This window comes from Bufo bufo, chromosome 1 (assembly GCF_905171765.1).
Source record: "Bufo bufo chromosome 1, aBufBuf1.1, whole genome shotgun sequence".
NCBI classification, from domain to species: domain Eukaryota; kingdom Metazoa; phylum Chordata; class Amphibia; order Anura; family Bufonidae; genus Bufo; species Bufo bufo.
Window position 1 is genome coordinate 67,494,206 of NC_053389.1, and position 21,681 is coordinate 67,515,886.

The following is a 21,681-nucleotide window of genomic DNA, read 5'->3' on the forward strand; positions in this document are numbered from 1 at the left end:
TTTTGACCCCCATCAGGGTGGCATGTATCAGTGTACCATCCCGTACACAGGGCCGCCGCAGGCTAATGTATACTTTTTACAATGGGACCCTAAGAGTGACAGATGCCACCCATCACAGTCCGATGTGGGATGTATATATGGTACATCCTCAACATATAGATCCAACAGAAGCCAGGATCATATTTTATACAGAGGCTAAGAGATATCCATCTGTGCAGTGCAGAATTAACCACTCGTATGCCGTGCTTCGTGTAGGAGCTATGGCTGTGTCCTGTACGGCGTAGCCCCCCTCTCCGCCTCCTCCTCGCCCCTGATCTGTTTCTCTGACAAGCCCCAGCACAGGGACCTGCTGTGTAAACACGGCGTATTAATGCCCTGCCCTTTACTCCCAGTCTCCGCTCGCTGTTTTCCGTAGTGTTTGTTGGCTTTTAAAAAATAATGCGTCCGTCGTGGTCTCCTAGATCTGCCGGAGACTTAAAAGCTTCTCCAGCACATCAATTATTCAGGAGCACCCGGGGAGAGATCCTTCCTAATGAATAGAGCGGCGTGTGAGAGCCAGACTGAGATTGTGCACGGCTTCCCTGTGTTACTCGGCACCGTCGCTGAGGCCGTCTATCGCACTCTCGTCTTACTGTGGGTAACAACTTCAAGCTCCTATAGGTCCCATATGATAGAATAGTGTAGCAGAAGAACAGGATACCGGATTTTGACGTGTTTATCGCCGGATCACCATTGACTCTAGTGGGATCTGCCAGACAAAAAGTCGTACATGCAGGGCTTTTTGTCTGGCCAAAAGCCGACATTTATGCCAGAAAGTGCTCGGATCTCATTATAGTCAATGGGGTTCGGCGGTGCCAGGTCATGTCCAGCAATGCAGGATCCAGTGAAATCTGTTCCTCTGTTGGAAGTGCTGGATTTCCGGATGCTGATGTGAACTTAGGGTAAGAAGCAGAGCAGGATAGATAGAAGCCAAGTAACCAATGTGCCTTCAGAATTTACTATCGGCATCTATAGTTTTGGTTGTTTTTTTCTGTTGATGCTCATGAAAGTTCTTATGAATATTTTTATTTTCTCCTGATATAGTCAAACGGATTCCTAAAGTCTATGGTATTATATGTACCACAAAAAAAAAGAGAAAATATTCAGTTACATTTTATTAGCACCTAGTCTGCCTTAGTAAATACTTGGGGAGGCTGTCAGCAGTTTTGTGCCTGATAACCTGCTGACAGCAGTAGGTAGGGGCTGGGGAGAGCAATACAAACTTAGAAAATACAATACAAAAAGGTTTTTATTATCAGGAGTAGTGTGAATATGATATTTTATTCTGCCATGTTCTGCTCCAGCAAGTGTCCAGAAGGGGGAGCTCCACTGTGAAATGTTCTCTGCTCTTTCCCCTCTGCTCTGAGTGACAGCTGTATTGGTTGGATGCTACTGCTGTCACTCAGAGTAGAGCGGAGGGGCTTTAAGGCTCAGTGCAGGAAGCACTTTACAGTGAAGCTACACCTCCTGGGAATTTGCTGAAGTAGAATTTGTCAGAATAAAACTTCATATTCACACTACACCTCATAATAAAAGCTCCACAAAAGTTATGTTTTTCCTGGTTTCCGCAGCTCCTTCCTTGGGCTATCAGCAGTTTAGCATGGTCAAAACCACTGACAGACTCCCTTTAATAAAATTAACCTGCAGTGTGCCATCCCTCTGATAGTCCTACACAAAATTTATGAATTCAATGGGCATGACCATTTTCCTTATCAATGATGCATGTGCCATTGACAAGGTTAATGGTAACTCCCAGTTTTCAACTTAGGCTACTTTCACACTGGCGGAAGCAGGGTCCAGCAGGCTGTTCCGGCAGGGGAAGAGCCTGCTGGATCCGTGCTAACACTAGCCACCATGCCGCCAGAAGTCCACTCCGGCCCCAATCACTATAATGGGGACGGGCCAAAGGTCCGGCCACAGCACAGCAAACATGCCGAGAGATGGCCGGACAAAAACTACAGCACGCTGCGGTTTTTGTCCGGCCGTATCTCGGCTTGTTTGCCGTGCTGCGGCTGGACCTCCAGCCCACCCCCATTAAAGTGAATGGTGCCGGAGTGGACTTCCTGCGGCGCGGTGGGCTACTGTTAGCACGGATCCAGCAGGCTGCCGCAAGTGTGAAAGTAGCCTAATTAGAAGGAATAACAGAAGAATGACACAACACAGTTCTAAGGAAAGACCAGTGACTTCCACTGATTGTGCATGCATGTGAAGGCTATAACGTGACTAATTCTGTCTATATTTATCTCTCAGTGCCTCCACTTATTCAGCCCTTTGAGTTCCCCCCTGCCTCCATCGGACAACTACTTTACATCCCATGTGTTGTGTCCTCCGGAGATATGCCCATTCGTATCACCTGGCGCAAGGATGGCCAGGTCATTGTCTCCAGTTCCGGCATCACCATTGAGACCAAGGAATTCATGTGCTCCCTGCAGATCTCTAGTGTGTCTCTGAAGCATAATGGGAACTACACCTGCATAGCAAGTAATGACGCGGCCACAGTGAGCCGGGAGAGGCAGCTTATAGTGCGAGGTAAGAGCTGGTGGGATAGCAGTGCTGTGTGCGACAGAGCAGGAGACATGCTACATCAGCAGGAAGGAGCTGACGTGAGACGGGCGATGCTCCTGTAAAAATGTGTCCAAACCAAAAGCAATGTATAAAAACCTTAACCATTGACGTGCTATCTTATATGTGTGTGCCCTTCTGGGCATTTTCCAAGCACTGCTGGCACTGAACAGTGGGTCAGGTACTGGAAATGCAGGTACAGCTTCCATATGATGAAACCTTTTTGGTCTTTGCCATTACATGGTCCGTGTAGCTAAGCTTTATTTATTGCCTTCCATTTTTGACGTGTAAGCTGTTTAGAGCCTTTAAGGAAAAGTTTTTGTTGGTTTATATATGCCAGAAAATGTCTTTAAAGGGGTTTTCCAAAAATTTGGGATAGTTCGTCAGCATCTGCTGGGGGTCTGACCCCTGGGACCCCCGCCAATCAGTTGTTTGAGAAGGCCTTGGTGTTTGCAGTAGCTCCTCAGCCTTCTCTCTGCACACCAGGCACGGCACCGTACATTGGATAGCGGCTGTGATTGGTATCGCGGCTCAGCCCAATTCACGTAAATGGGGCGGAGCTGCTCGTAGGCCATGTGACCAATGAACATGACATCACATGGCCTAAGAAAAGCTGTGAGAAGGCTGCTGTACTACTGCGAGCGTCAATGCCTTCTCAAACAGCTGATTAGTGGGGGTCTAGGGTGTCGGACCCCCACCGATCAGATACTGATGACCTATCCAGAGGAAGGTTATCAGTAAAAAAAATCTCAGAAAACCTTTTTAACTTATATATCTACCCTGCCCATAGATTTCTTTTACCCAAATATATAACAAGAAAATGTCTCAACTTTATTGAAAAGCATAATATCACAACTATATGCATTTTAGACACCCTTAATAACCCCTACATCTGGCGGTGGATCCTCCGAAGTTATGAAGAGGCGCCGGCCTTTACATAACTTCGGCGCATCCAGCGCCAGTTCTGAATGTAAGACAGCTTCCGAGTCTTACATTTAGACCATTTTCTACGCCTTCTCTCCCACGCCACGTCCACTATTCTAGACCTGGCATGACTGGGGAAAAGTCATTGATTGTGGCACAACTGACCGTTGTGCACCGCAATCTGCGCCTAATATAGGCGTATTTCAGAATAGTAAATGACCCCCGTAGTGTCCGAACGGGGTGTGAACCTAGCCTAAGCAGCCGTACATGATCCCATTTCCCACACATGTTGGGAATGGAATACATCTGGTAAGGGGAAGTTGTGAGAACCAATGACCATCCAAAATTGAGTTTTTCCTGTATTTCCCTTGTGATTATCTGTAAAACGTATTTTCTGTATGAAGCTCACTTTCCATCTGTCAGCCATGGTGTGTCAGAATTTTAAGTAGCTGCCTAAGAAGATGAGGCTACAGCCATTACTTTCATTGGAAGTTGGAAGTAAGCTCACAGTAGCGTCATGCTTGTCGTTCTGTCACTTACCAGTCGCCCCGTCTATACTGTAAATTGAATGTCCTCTTCCCACTAGCTTTTTTTTTCTCTTCTACCAGAGCAGAGCTGTTACCACTTTTGCTAGACAAAAACTAGCTGAATACAAATGTCTTAATTGTATGATATTTCACCACCCATCGGTGAGGCAGAGGGAAAATGAGCACAGCCTGGCAGAAATAAGTGTCAAAGCTTGTCATCGCCATTTTTTTTCTAAACTTAACGCAGGAACATGTGAGGCTGTGCTACTTAATTCATTGTCTTGTTAAAGGGGTCCTCTCACTTCAGCAAATGGCATTTATCATGCAGAGAAAGTTAATACCAGGCACTTACTAATGTATTGTGATTGTCCATATGGTCTCCTTTGCCGGCTTGATTCATTTTTCCGTCACATTATACACTGCTCGTTTCCCGGAGTTACGACCACCCTGCAATCCCCCTACGACACATTAAAGGGGTCATCCTGGATTAGAACAACATGGCTGCATTATTCCAGAAACAGCACTACACCTGTCCTTGGGTTGTGTCTTGTATTGCAGCTCCGCTCCATCGAAGTGATTGAGGCTGAGCTGTAATACCACACGCCACCAGTGGGCAGGAGTGGTGCTGTTTTTGGAAGAAAGAAGCCATCTTTTTCTAGTCCTGGAAGGTAATCCACTGGCTGTTGGCGTTTTGACTTATTTCTCATAGGGTGGATGAAAATAAGTTTTCTAAAGTAGACAAACTCTTTAGGCATCACACCGCTCCCTCGGAAATTCTGGTTACGACTCTACTGCCAATTTTGAAAGAATTATCCCATGATTAATGTCAAAAATAAAAAATCGGACACCAGCCCCTATTCATTGCTCCAATAGCTGTGCTAGCTTTATTTCAAGCTGGCTGCTGAGTGGGGGCCCTTTCTCAGGGGGTGTGTCCTGTCTTCTTCAGCTGGATGGAACTGAGCATGTGCGTCCACCTCAGTGAGGCGGATAGAGCAATTAGAAAAAGAGCAAACAGCAGGTGGCGCTGTACAGATAGATTTCATTGAATAACTCGGTGGCTATACACAATTTTTAATTACATGCAATTACAAAAGTATTCAGATCCAGGTGCTGGTTTGAAACATGTAGAATATATTTTGTGGGACAACCCCTTTAACTAATGCTAAGAAACCCTTAGTGTCATTGGGGTACTATAGTAACATCCGCTGTCAATAGCCAAGAAGCCACATGTAGTAAAGCGGGCCATACACATTAGACCTACATAGACTGAACCTGCTGGTTTCGGCTCGTTCTGCCGACTAATGTGTATGGGACCTCCCGACTTTCCCCTGACAGGTAATGTCGGAGGAGATAAGATTGGGCATGTTGGATTTCGGCTGCCTAATCCTTTGGTTCTCCACCCTCCCCATTCCCGACATAGGCATCCTCGGCCAAGCATGCATTTGTATGGCGGGATCGGGGGCCAATAGTTATCTTGTGTGTATGGCCAGCTTAGTGTAAGTCCATGGCTATGGGAGATGGTCATAGGCGCGTCTCATCTATAGACATAGGTCACCGCCATGTAAATCTCTATATGTAGCCTGTCCATAGACAATAGGTAAGTTATAGGTCGGCCCCTTCTTCAGCCGCAGGGCCCCACGACTGAGACAGACACAACATAGAAACGTCAGCCCTTGCTACCCGCAGAAAAGGATCAGTGGAGGAGAACATTTTTTTTTTTAAGCAAATGGTGAAATGTAATTTTGACCGCTTACTTCTGAGTGACAGCTTCCAGAGGGTTAATGGGCCCTGTGGATTTAACGAGTTTTTAATGCGCTGTGTTAATGTAAGCATGAATATGTGATGAGCTTGTGATTCAGTGCGGCATGGTGATATAATCATGAATATATAATGAGCAGCGGCACATACAGATAAATATTCATTGGTCTGTGTTCGCCTGGAATAAATATCGCAGGATGTGGGGAGTGGCGTGTGTGCGCTGGAAGCTTATGGTGGGCACTAAGTGAGGGATGTGCATTCTCATGTGTGGGAGGTGCAATGCTCTGCATACATTCTACTTGAGAGGCCGGAATTCAGATGCGGTGTTGTTGGCGTCGAAAGATCTGCTTGATCTCGGATTCCAGTTTATTTGCTTTTGATACAGTAACTGGCTGCGGAGCTCTTCATCGTCCTGGGTGTGGGGTAAAAACGCAGAGTACAAAGACATACTCACTGCTTTGATTAGAGGCTCGTTAAAACGGCTGTATGCTGTCCGCAAAAATGCGGATCCGTTTTTTTGCCCATTAGATGCAGACCCATTTACTTCCATGGGGCTCTTTTCTTCCATTCTACGGCTCTGCAAGACAAATAAAATATGTCTTATACCTGTCAGTGAAAATCAATTGAAGTCTATGGGTCCGCAAAAATGCGGAATGCAAGCCGTTAAAAAAACGGATCTGCATTTTAGCGGACAGCACACGGCCGTCTGAATGAGCCCTAAGGGCTCATGCACACAACCGTGTCCGTTTTGTGGTCCGCAAATTGTGGGTCTGAAAAATACGGACACCGGCGGAGTGCATGCTACCATTTCTGCAAAATGTCGGACGAGGACAGGACACGTTCTATCTTTTTTGCAGGATCGCAGAACGGACATACAGATGTGGACAGCACACGGTGTGCTGTCCGCGTATTTTGTGGCCCCATTAAAATGAAAGGGTCCATATCCGATCTGAAAAAAAATGCATGAGCCCTAAGGGAGCATTCACACAAGCCTATTTTCAGTCCGGTTCCACATCCGTATATGTCCATTCCACGACCCCGCAAAAAGATTGAACATGTCCTATTCTTGTCCATTTTGAGGACAAAGATAGGACATTTCTGCAGAAAGGGTTGGATGTTCTGCGGATCTCACATGGACCTATTCATTTTTATGGGGAACCAAAAAATGCGAACAGCCCACGGATATCATTTATGCAGCCAAGCCGCAAATGATAAAAGTTGTCCTATTCCTGTCCTTTTTGCGGACAAGAATAGGCACTTTTTTCAGTGGTGCCAGTGAAAAGTGCAGGATACACATGGACCACACTGTATTTTTCAGACTGTAAGATGGATGCGGTTGTGTGAACGCTCCCTTAAATGCGGTGCTTTGTATGGCTCTAGGAGAAAGGTGCAATCCTCTGCATGGCTTTGAGCGCAATGGGCAGTGTTCTGCATAGCTCTTGGAGGGAGGTGCATCGCTCTTGCAGGCTTCGGGCATGCTCGGTGTGGTTTGGGGTGCAAGGTGCAGTGTGCTGCGTGATTCTGGTGTGAGGACGACTGTGTAAGTGACGCGCAATGCTCTGCAAAATGACAGTAAAGACAAATACTTTGAGAAATATGCAACGCACAATCTAGAGTGTTCTGCAGTCATCTCCGTGAGGATCGTTGCGATCCAGGATCCTAAAGAAGAAGGGGAAAAAAAAGTGCGGTCCTTTCGTAGTGATTTCAAAGTAAAGCGCTCTGCATTGTGAATGCGCAGCAGTAATGACATGCATTATAAACACCCTGTTGTTGTATTATGCTCTGCGGTGAAATGGAGCTTTATCTTTTCCCTCTTGTCTCAGTGCCCCCCAGATTTGTTGTTCAGCCAAACAACCAAGACGGAATTTATGGCAAAGCCGGGGTCCTGAATTGTTCTGTCGACGGCTATCCACCTCCAAAGGTGGTCTGGAAACATGCCAAAGGTGAGAGCGGTGGTCCTGTCACACACACTGTCACGGCGCACACCCTCTGCAGCACGGTGCTGCTGGGTACCTGCCACCTCACAATGACAGCTCGCCATGATGCAGTTGTATACAGACATATAGACGTCAAACAGATGCCGTATCTTCCTCCCCATCGCGTGTACTGCGACACTATGGGCTGCAGCTCTTCCTCTGTCACACATCATTAAGGCTCAGCTCCACGCATGGCGCAGCCACAGAAGTGCCAGCTTCCATTTTATATTCATCAAATGTCTTTTGTCTCAATCTAGGCAGTGGGAACCCCCAACAGTACCACCCGGTGCCGCTCACTGGCCGGATCCAGATTCTGCCCAACAGCTCCTTACTTATACGTCATGTTCTGGAAGAGGATATCGGTTATTACCTATGCCAGGCCAGCAATGGTGTTGGCACCGACATCAGCAAGTCAATGTTTCTTACTGTGAAAAGTAAGTTCTGAATACACAAGACTAGGACGGTGTTCTCCTAAAATGTGCATAAAATAAAGCTCTGGTTGTTATCCGCTGCAAATAGATGGAAGGAAATTACCTGACTAGCAGGTGCCTAGCCTGTAGATAGGACTGACCGAAAATGTAATGCAAATGAAATGTTTGGCAGATGTTAGGAGAAAAAAGGACAGGGCGGTTGAGTTTCAACATAGGTTTCTGGCAGCAGCATTGTCCCCATTCCCCACTGAGAACACATTCATGCTTGTAAAGGGGGTCAGGAGGAATAGCATTTTTCTGACACCCTTTAATAGACCAAAAAAAGGAACCTGACAACCACCAACATAACACAGATTTGTACCTATGAAACTGGCTGCCCTGTTACATGTGCGCTTGGCAGCTGAATGCATCTGTGTTGGTCCCATGTTCTTATGTGCTCGTTGCTGAGAAAAATGAAGTTTTAATATATGCAAATGAGCCTCTAGGAGCAACGGGGGCGTTACCATTACACCTAGAGGATCAGCTCTCTCAGCAACTGCCACGCCCTCTTCACTTTGATTGGCGGGGTTGAGTGTGATGACATTTACACTGCCTGGTCTGGAGAGGGTGCGGCAGTTGCAGAGAGAGCAGAGTCTCTAGGTGTACTGGTAACGCCGCCCGTTGCTCCTAGATGCTCATTTGCATATGTTAAAACATCATTTTTCTCAGCAATGTGGGCACATATGAACATGGGACCAACACAGATGCCTTCAGCTGCCAGCGCCCATGCAACAGGTCAGCCAGTGTCATAGGTACAAAACTGCTGACAGATGCCTTTTAATCTGGAGTTTTCTTTTAAAGGGATAAGTTCTTAGAATAACATTGTGATCAAGAGTCAAAATGCATACCTTCCATGCAGCTGCAATGGCCTCAGTGTTACTCATTTCAGGCTAGTCCTACCCCTTTTCTTTCTTTTTTTTTTTTTTTGTAAACCCACCCACAACCAAAGAACGCACCGAAAACAAGTAAGCAGGACATTTCTAAAGGATCATGTGGTTGTATACAACATAGGATGGAAATGAAGCGGCGTCAAGAAGCTTTAAGCCTTTCTGTCCTGAGATGATGGTATATGATGGTAGAAACTGGTGCCAGCAAGGTGCTTCATTTTGATTTTTGCTGTGGAGCCCCCACTAATATCTGTACACTTGTTCTGTCCTTGCAGTAAGTGAAATAAGCTCAATATGCAGTATGCTATCAGCATATAATTAATTCCAATAGGATTAATACATAGAGACATAGGCCCCTTTCAGACGAGCGAGTTCCCCGCATCGCACTCGCAGTGTGAGTATGCAGCAGCTCCCGTCCTGACCTCCCAGCGCTGCCGGGGTTGCATAGCATTATAGTGATTTATGATGCTATGTAACCCTTGCAGTTCTGTAATGTATTGGATAATACTGACAGCATTAGGTCAGTGTTGTACAATACATTCCAGACCTCATGACGGAGGTTACACCTGAACACAAGTGCATTATATGGCATGAACCACTACAGGCTCCCACGGACTGCGGGGTGGGGTAATCTCCCCTAAAAGGTATGTATGGAGTACAGTGGTAATTGTTTTTTTTTTTCTGTTGGATACATATGGAATCCAACAAGAAGTACTCTGTATCAGAAGAGGACTTACATAGCTAATATATAATACAGCCGGGGGCGTGACAAGAAGCGGGACAAAAAGTCACATTTATTACTCCATTGTGGTCCCCAAAGTCCATTGTGGGTTTTGCGTGGATTATGTTGTAAGCATCACTTTGTGGTATAATCTGGCCTGACTTCTGGATGATTTTCATAAGAACATAAGAAGGTTACAGCGCTTATGTTCAGTTATGAGATATTGATGAAGTATTAGCGACGACATTCTAGCAAATCAATATAAAGCTGTAGGGCTGCAGCCTGGAGGAGGGGGTAAATCTGTCACCCCGCAGAGACCCTTGTAATCCTGTTCAGTCTGCTCTTAATTAATTAACTGGAGTTTAAAGCATACGGTATGTTCTCACGTAGTATTCCTCTTTCCTTGCGTTGCATAATATATTGGGAACATTTATTATTTTACAGTATTTAAATGCATTTTATTCCAAGAAATGAAACCAAGGACACCGAATTATCAGACTATAATAACAACTATACAGAGCATCATATATGTAAAGTTCACTTAGGGAACCTGTCACCGGGATTCTGTGTATAGAGCTGAGGACATGGCCGCTAGCACATCCGCAATACCCAGTCCCCATAGCTCTGTGTGCTTTTAGTGTGTAAAAAAAGATTTGATACATATGCATATTTACCTGAGATGAGTTCAGCGTGAAGGAGCCCAGCACCGCCCTGCATCCTCCGAATCTCCTCCTTGCTCCCTGCCATCAGAAAGCCAGAGCGCCGTAATCTCTATGTTCTTACATTCCTCTATTATTCCTGCTAGAACTTTATGAATAAAGCTCCGGCTGGGTGTTACCAGTTGGGGGGGGGGGGGGTGATACCTGCACATTTTGACTCTGGTAGCACTGATTAGACAGTGTCAGACACGCTGGGGCACACCCCCAACAGGTAACATCCAGTTGAAACTTTATTGTATTGTTGGCATTTTATTAATAAACTTCCAGTAGGAATAACCGAGGAATGACACAACATAGAGTTGCAGAAACCCCAGAACAGGGTCACTGCAAAGGGTATATTGTTGCTAAGCGAAATGTTGTGTTTGTATACGTAATGGCACTGTATGGACAGTTTGGGGTTGACACTTTGACTCATCCCCTTAGTTTGCCAGGAGATGGACCTGGGTCCGCTCTTGGTTAGTGAGTAGAGATTCTAGCTGTGCTACATTGAGGACCTACTTGTGCAAGCTCCTCAGAACTAGGCCTGAGCTCAGAGAACCTCCATCCTTGAAATAATCTACGGTAAAGGAAGGAACTTTATTAAAAGTGCTCCAGAGCGAAGAAATGAAGATGTCCAGAATCTGCTGGCTGTGCATTGGAGTCAGACAGCAAGGTATTGTGCACATTTATGGCAGAGAGAGACTTTGCTGCTGTGAGAGGGAACGTTGTTATCACACCCTTCCATACCTGGAGACGTTTAGGCCAGCCATGTCTTAAATCTGCTCCCCTCAGTTCAAGGATTTGCAGAAACATTTACAAAGAAGCTCATTGCATGCCTAAGGTTCTACTGAGAGACTTTAGAGAGAGACAGAGAGAAGTACTGTAACCTCCATCATTGCTGTCATCCATACATTGCTATTGGAATTGCACTGGGGTATACTTGGAACTGTGACTTGTTACTGTCAGATGTACTACTACTCCTATTCTGAACTTTAGTAAGGAGAGGCTTATTTATTTACACCAGGGATGTCAAACTCATGGCCCTCCAGCTGTTGCAAAACGACAACTTCCATATTGCCTGGATAGCCTACAGCTCTCAGGGCATGCTGGGAGTTTTAGTTTTGCAACAACTGGAGGGCCACGTATTTGACATCCCTGACTTACACCAACTGGCTTGGTTATTGGCCAATTGGTGTAAATTGGAACTTTGCAGTGTAAAGGGGAGTCACAGCCGATTCTGGGGATTCTGCTTGATAGTAAATGTGGTGCCCTTGATGCTAGATGTTTGGATGGGCGCAAGGCAGGGTGCGTATATTGCAATGGCCAGTGTATGGCGTAGGAGTCAGGAAACCAGGCCAAGGATAGAAGCATAAATGTTTCTCTTTACTATAGTTCAAAATAGGGGGATAGCAGTTCCAGTTGCACAATTCTCTCCAGATAGCGATGTATGAATTTTGGCAAGGGTGGGCGTTATGGCCCTCTTTCCTTTCAAGCTTGCTAATGTCTGTAAGTAGAATCTATGGCTGACAATAGTAGTCTTGCAATGGTGGCTGTAGTTTCCACTGCAGGACATGGGGCTCTGAAGTTATGTTTGATCAGGACGTGTCCAAGTATCAAGGTTGTTTTAACAGTATCCCTCCACTGCAGTAAGGTCTGAATGGCAGTAGTCGCTGTATTTCTGGCTCCTTTAATTGTTTTCCTTTTCTCTTTCTGTCTTTCTCTAGCTGTAGATTTTGCAGAGATCTGTTAGTCTCTGGAACTTGAGGCCTAGGAAGAAGGACTTTGCTTCCTTCTTTTCTGAAACTCCAGTCTAGACTCTCCCTATAGGTTAGGGGTGGGGCCAGCCCACATCTAACCTCTTTTACTAGGGCTGAGCCCGGGTGATTAACCCTGGTTTTGCCATCCATACACACTACACTGATTGAAATACACCACTTGGTATAACAATATTTTAAATAACATTTAAGAACAAAACTACTGTATTTGCAGATACACCCTGCACTGGGGTACTGCAGTTTCCCTTTAAAAAAAAAAAATCTCAATCGTTATGAAATAATATTGTATTGGAAAAAATGCAGATGTTCTTGTACCTTTAACAAATTATTCTGTATATTATGTCTCTTTGTTGATAAAATCTGGCAAAATGTGGATTACTGTTATTGAGTTTTGGGTGATTTTTTTGGTCTTACACCTAAAGCTGCCCAAAGTCATTGTAAGAGCAAAGATGACCAAATCCACCGATATTGGCAGGACTGGCATATGTTCATGAGGACACGCCAACTTTATCTGTTGGAGGAACAAGTGAATTACATTAAATAATCCGCTGCCTGAGGTGTCTGACTGCAGCTTATACCCCGAGCCCCATTGAAAACAAGTGAATGTGCTTCCGAGTGTGAATGGGGCAGTTGAGAGTAATGAGCACTCAGCCGGCCATTATTGAAGGTGTATGGGCACTTTAGTCTCGCAAAAAAAGATTCAGGCCTGTATGACAGCAATTATTTTGGAATAATGCAGTACTAGGACTGTATATAGAGTTGGGGTCCTTACGGCTCCCAATTACAGAGTTGTAATTGCTCCATATGCCGCCATATGTCTCCATACAGCACCATCATACAGAATTATTGTCTCCTGGAAGCATTGCTTTAGTGTAAGGCACCCAATGGAACATATTACAACATATGGAACAGATATAACTTCTGTATGGTTCCCTATAAAATTGGAGGAATAGGCAGATGTTGGGCTCCTAGTATTCCATGGGTGCCATATTACAGCTTTGTACAAGTCGTAATATGGCCGTGGGCATGAACCATAGTTGATAGTATCCTTCATTATCATTACCGCTCTATCTTTCTTCATTTCTTGCTCTTTCCTTCTGCCTTTCCTTTGCATTCCTCCTTCATTCCACCCTTCCCTTCTTCTTTCTCTCCCTTTGCTCTCTCCCTCCGCACCCTACTCTTCCCGTCTTTCTCCCCCTCTCTTCGGCCGTACTACAAATTGAAATGATGTGGAGCGTGTCTCTCTGCCACTTCACTGGAGACGGCTTTACAAGCGCAGCGAGCGATAGCTCAGCTGCCCGCGGCCTCCGTCTGCTTCTGCAGCTTCGACCTGAGCCTGTAATATCGCGGATGGGAGGGGGGTTAGTGCCCCCAGGTGGAGAGATCTCAGAATGCTTGCGTTACGAGACTGTGCACATCTGACGTGCGGCGTGCAGAGCAGCGGATATAGGAATTCTGATCAGTGACTATTTTATTGTCATGGTCGGTGTAGGACCAGACATGTTTCTGTGCCATTGCCTATGCCCTTCATAAAACATTGTCTCGGAGTTTGGCACCATACGAGTGTGCAGTCTTCCAATAAACCAATCTGTTTCCCTTCTGGCCATCTGCCTAATCCTTCCATGCTTTTTTTTATTTTTTTTTGTCACTTTAGTTCCTGCCACCATTACTTCTCACCCCAATACAACCATTGCAATCAAAGGCCAGACAAAGGGTTTAAACTGTACAGCACGAGGAGAACGCCCCATTATCATCCGCTGGGAGAAAGGCGACACGGTCATAGATCCGGACCGGAACCTGCGATATGTGATTGCCACCAAAGACAGTGGAGATGAAGTTATCTCGACGCTGACGGTGAGGGTGGAGCTCGATGGATTCATTGGATTTTCCGTTTATATTGAAATCAATGAAAATGTGAGATGATCTTGTTTCTGACGATTATATTTGTTCCCGTAGCTTAAGCCGGCAGAGCGCGGAGACTCTGTGTTTTTTTCATGTCACGCCATAAATTCATATGGAGAGGACAGGGGCCTCATTCAGCTCACCGTGCAAGGTACAGGCACATAGAAAAGACATCGATTTTTTAGGGGGAGGGGGTTCATTGACCTTTCTGACTTTTTTTAAAATTATTAATCTGGCAGAACCTCCAGACCCCCCTGAACTGGAAATTCGAGAAGTAAAAGCTCGCAGCATGAATCTTCGCTGGACGCAGAGATTCGATGGAAACAGCATCATCACTGCCTTTGATATTGAATACAAAAATAAATCAGGTAACGCTCTTCTTCCAGGGGTGCACATTAAGTGGGGTGCAGAGTTTGCAGTCACTTGTGGGCCCTAGGGCGACTCTGCCCCATGGGGACATACCAGTGCTTATTATCCCTGTACTGGGACATAACTGTGTGCATAGCTTTTAGTTTTATCACAATGTTTATTTTCCCTGTTCTGTGACATCACTGTGTTATTAGTAGTATCCCTGTTCTGTGACATCACTGTGGTCCCTGGCCTTTACGGTGACATCACAATGTTTATTTTTCCTGTTCTGTGACATCACTGTGTTGTTAGTATTATCCCTGTTCTGTGACATCACTGAGGTCCTGGCCTTTGAGGTGACATCACAATGTTTATTTTCCCTGTTCTGTGACATCACTGTGTACACTATTCCCATTCTGTGACATCACGATGTTATTATCCCCGTTCTATGACGTCCCTCTGGTCCTTAGCCTTTAGCAGTGACGTCACTATATTTATTTTCCCTGTTCTGTGACATCATTGTGCACATTTTTCCCATACTGTGACATTACTATGTGTAATCAACCTTTCCTATAAATTAGTATAGATATAGCAGTGCTAATATCAATAAATGTAACATCACGGTGTTAATATATATATATATGTGATATCATTGTGTTATAATCCTAGTTCTGTGACATCACTGTCGACCTTAAAGTGTTACTGAGCTTTCAAAAAACTTTGAGTCCCAGTGCTGAGACCCATACAATCACTAGAACAAGGAGAGAGAAGCGCTCACATAGGGCTCACTGCAGGAGACAGGCTCAATACAAGGTCTATGTGCAACATCAGGCCCAGCAAGGGAAGGCGCTAGGTGGAGAGAATGGGAGTGGTAGTCCAGATTTGTGGTTCATCCTACTTCAGCACACCTATTGGGGCCACATGCACAGTGAATGGAGGGCACACCCTGATGTGGGGTCTCCTGCCTGATGGTGCTTAGGGTGCCATTGGTGTTGGAAGATTATGGGGTGCAAGGCAGGGATCCAGGCGCGGCGCTGCACAGTGATAAGGCCGGCTTGGTGAACAGGTGAACAGTATTTTACTGGAAACTTTCAGCAAATGTGCAGAGACCTGTACTACTAGTAGTAGGAACGGTCCTTATTAACAGTTTCAGTGAACTTTCAGCTGGACAAAGAGGATACACTCCATATGTCACACCCAGATAAAATCTTTACATATGTCTGTGCTCAAAACTGATCCAGCCCGGTGGTACAGTATTCTCTCAAGGGCAATACTCTCCCAAAATATAGTGCTACCATACCCACTGAGGGGTGTAGCCCTTTAATAGACCAGCAGTCTTTCCCTAGAGTATGCCTGGGAACTGGAAGCTTCTAGCCCAGACAAATGCTGTTAAGCCAAATAGCCTTAAATATGTGTTATTTTCGCAGACTTATACTAATCAAACTCCCATGAATCCCTTAAGGATGACCTCCATACGTGTATGCTGGAAGTCTGGGGTTTTAAACAAGCTGAGCTGGTGCCATAACCGCCTGGTTTCTGCTGTTTTAAACAGCAGACAACCAGAGGCAATGTTCATGATCAGCGTTATTGCCGATCACAGACATTTCACCCCTCAGCTGCTGTGGTCAATTCTGACCACAGCATCTGAGAGCCTTTTCCCTAGGACCGCTCCCTCATGGCTCCCCCACACGTTGATCAAGGGAGCCGTTCATTCATTATGGTAACCTCAACCCTCAGGCTCCAAGTCTACCACAGCTATAGTTCCTATGGAGCCGAGCAACTTGAATGGGACGAAGCTGCACACAGGCCCTGTCATCACTGAACGTGACATCACTGGCTTAGAAAGAGGCTGTGCTGAGCACCACGGCCTCTTCAAACAGCTGGCCAGTCTGATATTGATGACCTACCCTGAGGATAGGTCATCAGTATTTTACTCCTAGAAAACCCCTTGAAAGCGGCTGAAATCACATACTTACCAACATATAAAAAGGAATAATCAGGATGTTTAAGCAGCATCCCCAAAAACCCTCAAAATTACTGAAATGCCACCTACAAGACCCACCCCATTTATGGCTCGGGTCATGGGAGTGGGTTCGGTCAACATTAGGCTAATCTGTATGCTCACCATTACCCACTGAGCACAGAACTAGTGCTTATTGGGTGGCTGATAATACCAGTTCATGTTCTCTGTCCCTCTTACCCCTTGAGCCTTGCTTCAAAGAGTCAGCGGGGGGGAAGGTGGGAATGGAGGGACCTCCTAATGCCACTGATGGAGGACAGGCTTACTATTGGCACCACTACTTATAAAGTTATCATAGGCAATTCTAGCACCCAGTACTAAAAAACACATCTAACAATCACCTCCTTTTCCTCTAGACACCTGGGACTTTAAACAATCCACCCGAAATATCTCCCCCATCATCAACCAGGCTAATATTGTTGATCTGCACCCAGCCTCTGTATACAGCATACGAATGTACTCCTTCAATAAGATTGGGCGTAGTGAGCCAAGTAAAGAGCTGACCATCAGTACCGAAGAAGCAGGTAAGTGATCGCCGAGGTCCCTATAATATGAGATACGTTATGCATGCATAAATGTACAACTGATAGCAACAAAACAACTGAAGGGATAGTAATGATCCCATAAATCAGTTGCAGCTAATAAAACCATTTCGACACCACTTCTCAGACTCTCCTCCTTGAATCTTAATTTCGTTCTCCAACCTCAGATCCAATTTCCAATGGCTACTCCAAGTCAAGTCCAAAAAACACATAGCGTAGGCCTCATTCATATCACATTGGGGACATCCGCTCTCATGGAGAGGTTAAACATTCTAGAACATTTCCTTTGCCTGCCTGACCTTGCTGAGATATTCTATCTAGACCAAAGTCAGCCAAAGCAGATTGTGGTGTGCTCCTAGTGTCATAGAGCATATAATATAGTTATGTGTGCACACGACCAACATGCTTTGGAGATATTGGATGTGACCATGCCATTGATATGTTCCCCATTCCACAGCTCCTGATGGACCACCCATGGATGTCACACTTCAGCCTTTGACTTCACAGAGTATCCAAGTGACCTGGAAGGTAAGATGGATTCAGGGGCCTTCTTATTGCATATGTAATGTCATAATAATTGAAGATTTTCCTAGCTATTGTAACGGAAAATATAGATTTTATTGAAGACAGGAGGCGAACATTGTGCATTAACTTTCTTTTACTACTCCCATAGCAGCAAGAACTATTACAACAGGTGAATGAAAAGTTTTTTCAAAACAGGTAATCAGTATGTAAATGAGGAATCACAGGTAGTCAAGCAATAAGCATCCCAGTTTATATAAGGTGAAGAGAGCATAGACCCCTCCTCTTTCTTGATGACGACCAGAGAAGGAGTGGATCCGGTTTGAAGTAATCCGAATAATGCAATCATGGAATAGTCGTAGGTTTAGACGATGGAAACTGGAGTAACAGGAACTTTTGAGGATGTATGAAATGGTGAATTATCCAGGATGTTCTAGTATGCTACGGAGATAAAATATATACAGTTAGGGTTGGGTTAATAGGAAGGGACAATGTTCGCCTCCTGTCTTCAATAAAATCTATATTTTTCATTACAATAGCTAGGAAAATCTTCAATTTTATTGCAATAGGAGGCTCTCATTGTGCAAGTTTAAAGCTAAGTAATACGTAAAGATGTGTTAATAATAAAGATTCATAACATAGACATAGAGACATGAGAGTCAGGTTTGAAATAAAACGTTTCAAAAGTGGATTCTGAAGACCAGTCTGCAGCCTTCAGAATATCAGAGAGGGAGCCTCCATTTTGGAATACTTTAGTGGATACTGCGCCTCGTACTGAATGGGCACCAAAGATTGATGTGTTAATCCCGGCCATCTGCATGGTGAGCTTAACCCATCTGGATAGCGTAGGAGAGGATGCCGGAAGATGTGGTTTACGGAAAGAGATAAGAAGTTGGGACACTTGAGGGGTGCGTAGAGTTTGGGTCATAAGTTCATATGTCTTTAGACAACGGACAACACATAATTTATTATGGGAGGGGAAAGCTGTGTAGAAGACCATGTGTAGATTAGAAACATAGAATGTGTCGGCAGATAAGAACCATTTGGCCCATCCAGTCTGCCCAATATACTAAATACTATGGATAGCCCCTGGCCCTATCTTATATGAAGGATGGCCTTATGCTTATCCCATGCATGCTTAAACTCCTCCACTGTATTTGCAGCTACCACGCCATCAGGCTGTGTGGGCTTACTCTCCATGGTGGAAGGAAGTTGGATCAGGGTGAGGATTCTGTTGAACAGACTCTGAGACTGGACTTTGTGGAAGACAGGGTGGTTTTGGTTCGTCTAACAATACGGAAGGTTACTCCGTTAGGGGTAAAAGATCTGACGTCTGAGACTCTCTTAATAGAGATGAGACCTAAGAGAACAGTGAGTTTAAAGGAAAGTAGTTTTAGGGATAGGTGTTCGTTGTCTTCCCAAGATGAGAAGAGGTTTAGAAGGAGGCTAACATCCCAAGTAGAATGATATCTAGGCTCAGGGGGTTTCCTAAAACATATGCCCTTCATAAGTCTGCAGACCATCGGGTGTTTACCAACAGGGATGGAGTTAACGGGGGTATGTTCCGATGATATGGCAGAGCGGTAAAGGTTTATGGTTCTATAGGCTTTTCCTGATTCAAAGGATGCGGATAAAAAATTTAACATGTGGGTAATAGATGCATGAACGGGATCAAAGTTCCATTGAGAGCACCAATGAAGCCAAATTTTCCAGGCTGATCTATAAACCTTTCTGGTACCTGGTGCCCATGCGTCAGAGAGGATGTCGAGAGTAGATTGTGAAAGGCTGTGATCGAATCTTGATTGTCTGAGATCAGCCAGGCTACTAATGATAGGTGTCCCGACAAGATCAGAGGATGAGGATGTCCTGAAGGATCTTGGAGGAGATCCTGGGAAAGTGGGACAATTCTTGGAATATCTATGGCGAGGCTGAGTAGAGTGGGGAACCATGCTTGAGACGGCCACCAAGGAGTGATGATCACTAATGTGGATCTCTGGGATATCGTCTGAAGCAGAACTCTGGGGATTAAAGCGAAGGGGGGAAAAGCGTAAAGGCGTCTCTGTGGCCAGATTTGGCGAAGGGCATCCATGGCCAGAGCATCCGGATCTGGGCGCCAGCTGAAAAAGATGGGTAATTGGGTGTTTAGTCGTGACGCAGATCCATGTGGAGGGGACCCCATAAGTTTGTTGGAAAAGGAGAGGATTCAGTTGCCAGTCGCTGGAATCCGATAGGTATCGGGAGTTCCAATCGGCAACCGAATTGATCAAACCCGGAATGTATTCTGCTATCAGGGTAATGTCCTTGTCCAAGCAGAAATGCCAAAAATCCTTGGCAATGTCGCTCAACTTTTTGGAAGTGGTGCCCCCTAAACGATTGATGTACTGTACTGCGGCAATATTGTCCATACGCAGTAGAATGCAGCTGCCAGAAGCTCCAAGCAGTTGATGTGTAGGAGAGATTCTGTTTCTGACCATTTCTCTCCTGTGGAAAAAGGGCCGCAACGAGCGCCCCAGCCTGATTGACTGGCGTCTGATTCTAGGACCAGATCTGGTAAGGAATTGAATATAATTTTCCCATTCCAGACCTGGATGTGTTGGAGCCACCATAGAAGTTCTTCTTTGGCTTCTGGAGATGGGGGAATTTTGTTGGAATATTGTAGGCCTTCCCGTAGATGTTGTGCTTTGAGTCGTTAAAGGGCCCTGTAGTGTAAGGGGGCGGGAAAGATGGCTTGTATGGAGGCGAATAACAGCCCTACTATCCGTGCAATAGTCTGTTTAATACTGATCGGATTTCCTTCCGAATCAGGGAGAGTTTCCTGGTAGGGAGACTCAGGAGAGCTGAAACAGTATTTATATTGAAACCTACAAATTCTATTTCCTTGGATGGGGAAAGAAGGGATTTCTTGGAATTGATTAGGAACCCCAGATTGGTGAGAAGGGATAATGTCCACTGTGCATGAAGTCGAATAAGAGGAAGGGACTGTGCCATAATTAGGATGTCGTCCAAATAGATGATTAGACGTACACTCCGGGATCTTAATGATGAGATCACTGGTTTCATTAGCTTGGTAAAACACCAAGGGGCTGATGATAGGCCGAATGGGAGGCAAGTAAGGCTACTTTCACACTAGCGTTCGGGGCTCCGCTTGTGAGTTCCGTTTGAAGGGGCTCACAAGCGGCCCCGAATGGATCCGTCCAGCCCTAATGCATTCTGAATGGATGCGGATCCGCTCAGAATGCATCAGTCTGGCTCCGTTTGTCCTCCGCTCCGCTCAGCAGGCGGACACCTGAACGCAGCTTGCAGCGTTCGGGTGTCCGCCTGGCCGTGCGGAGGCAAACGGATCCGTCCAGACTTACAATGTAAGTCAATGGGGACGGATCCGTTTGAAGATGACACAGTATGGCTCAATTTTCAAACGGATCCGTCTCCCATTGACTTTCAATGTAAAGTCAAAACGGATCCGTTTGCATTATCATGAACAAAAAAAAAAAAAAAAAAAAAATTTTTTTTTTTTTTTTTTTGTTCATGGTAATGCAAACGGATCCGTTCTGAACGGATCTAAACGTTTGCATTATAGGTGCGGATCCGTCTGGGCACATACCAGACGGATCCGACCTAAACGCAGGTGTGAAAGTAGCCTAAATTGCCATTTTTGGTCGTTCCAAAAGAATTGTAGGTAAGATTGATGGTGAGGGTGTATAGGAATAGTAACATAGGCGTCCTTTAGGTCTATCTTTATGAGCCAATCCTGAGGGAGTAACAGGTCCCTGAGAAGATGGATTCCCTCCATCTTGAAGTGATGGTAAGTTACAAAGTCATTGAGGGTTCTTAAATTTATGACCGGTCTGTGACCCCATCTTTCTTTTTTACTAGAAAGATGTTGCTGATGAAACCCGGTGATAGGAGGGGAACTTGGATGATGGCTCCTGTGTAGAAGAGATCTTTTATCTCTGATTCTATGAGGTTTTGGTCTGTGGTAGAGAAGAGTATTGGTTGAGGTATGTGGTTTT

At 45.3% G+C, this 21,681-nt stretch overlaps 1 protein-coding gene across 2 annotated transcripts in view; it reads left to right on the forward strand.

The window, feature by feature from the left end:
• Window positions 1–21,681, forward strand: part of DSCAML1 (DS cell adhesion molecule like 1) — a 192,002-nt gene that overhangs the window by 144,556 nt on the left and 25,765 nt on the right. For both annotated transcript variants that reach the window (XM_040425824.1, XM_040425831.1), the window contains exons 8-15: window positions 2,290–2,568; window positions 7,634–7,753; window positions 8,044–8,220; window positions 13,992–14,191; window positions 14,294–14,390; window positions 14,479–14,607; window positions 16,964–17,131; window positions 17,607–17,677. In XM_040425824.1, the coding sequence (XP_040281758.1) occupies window positions 2,290–2,568; window positions 7,634–7,753; window positions 8,044–8,220; window positions 13,992–14,191; window positions 14,294–14,390; window positions 14,479–14,607; window positions 16,964–17,131; window positions 17,607–17,677 (1,241 nt within the window). The remainder of the gene's footprint in view (window positions 1–2,289; window positions 2,569–7,633; window positions 7,754–8,043; window positions 8,221–13,991; window positions 14,192–14,293; window positions 14,391–14,478; window positions 14,608–16,963; window positions 17,132–17,606; window positions 17,678–21,681) is intronic.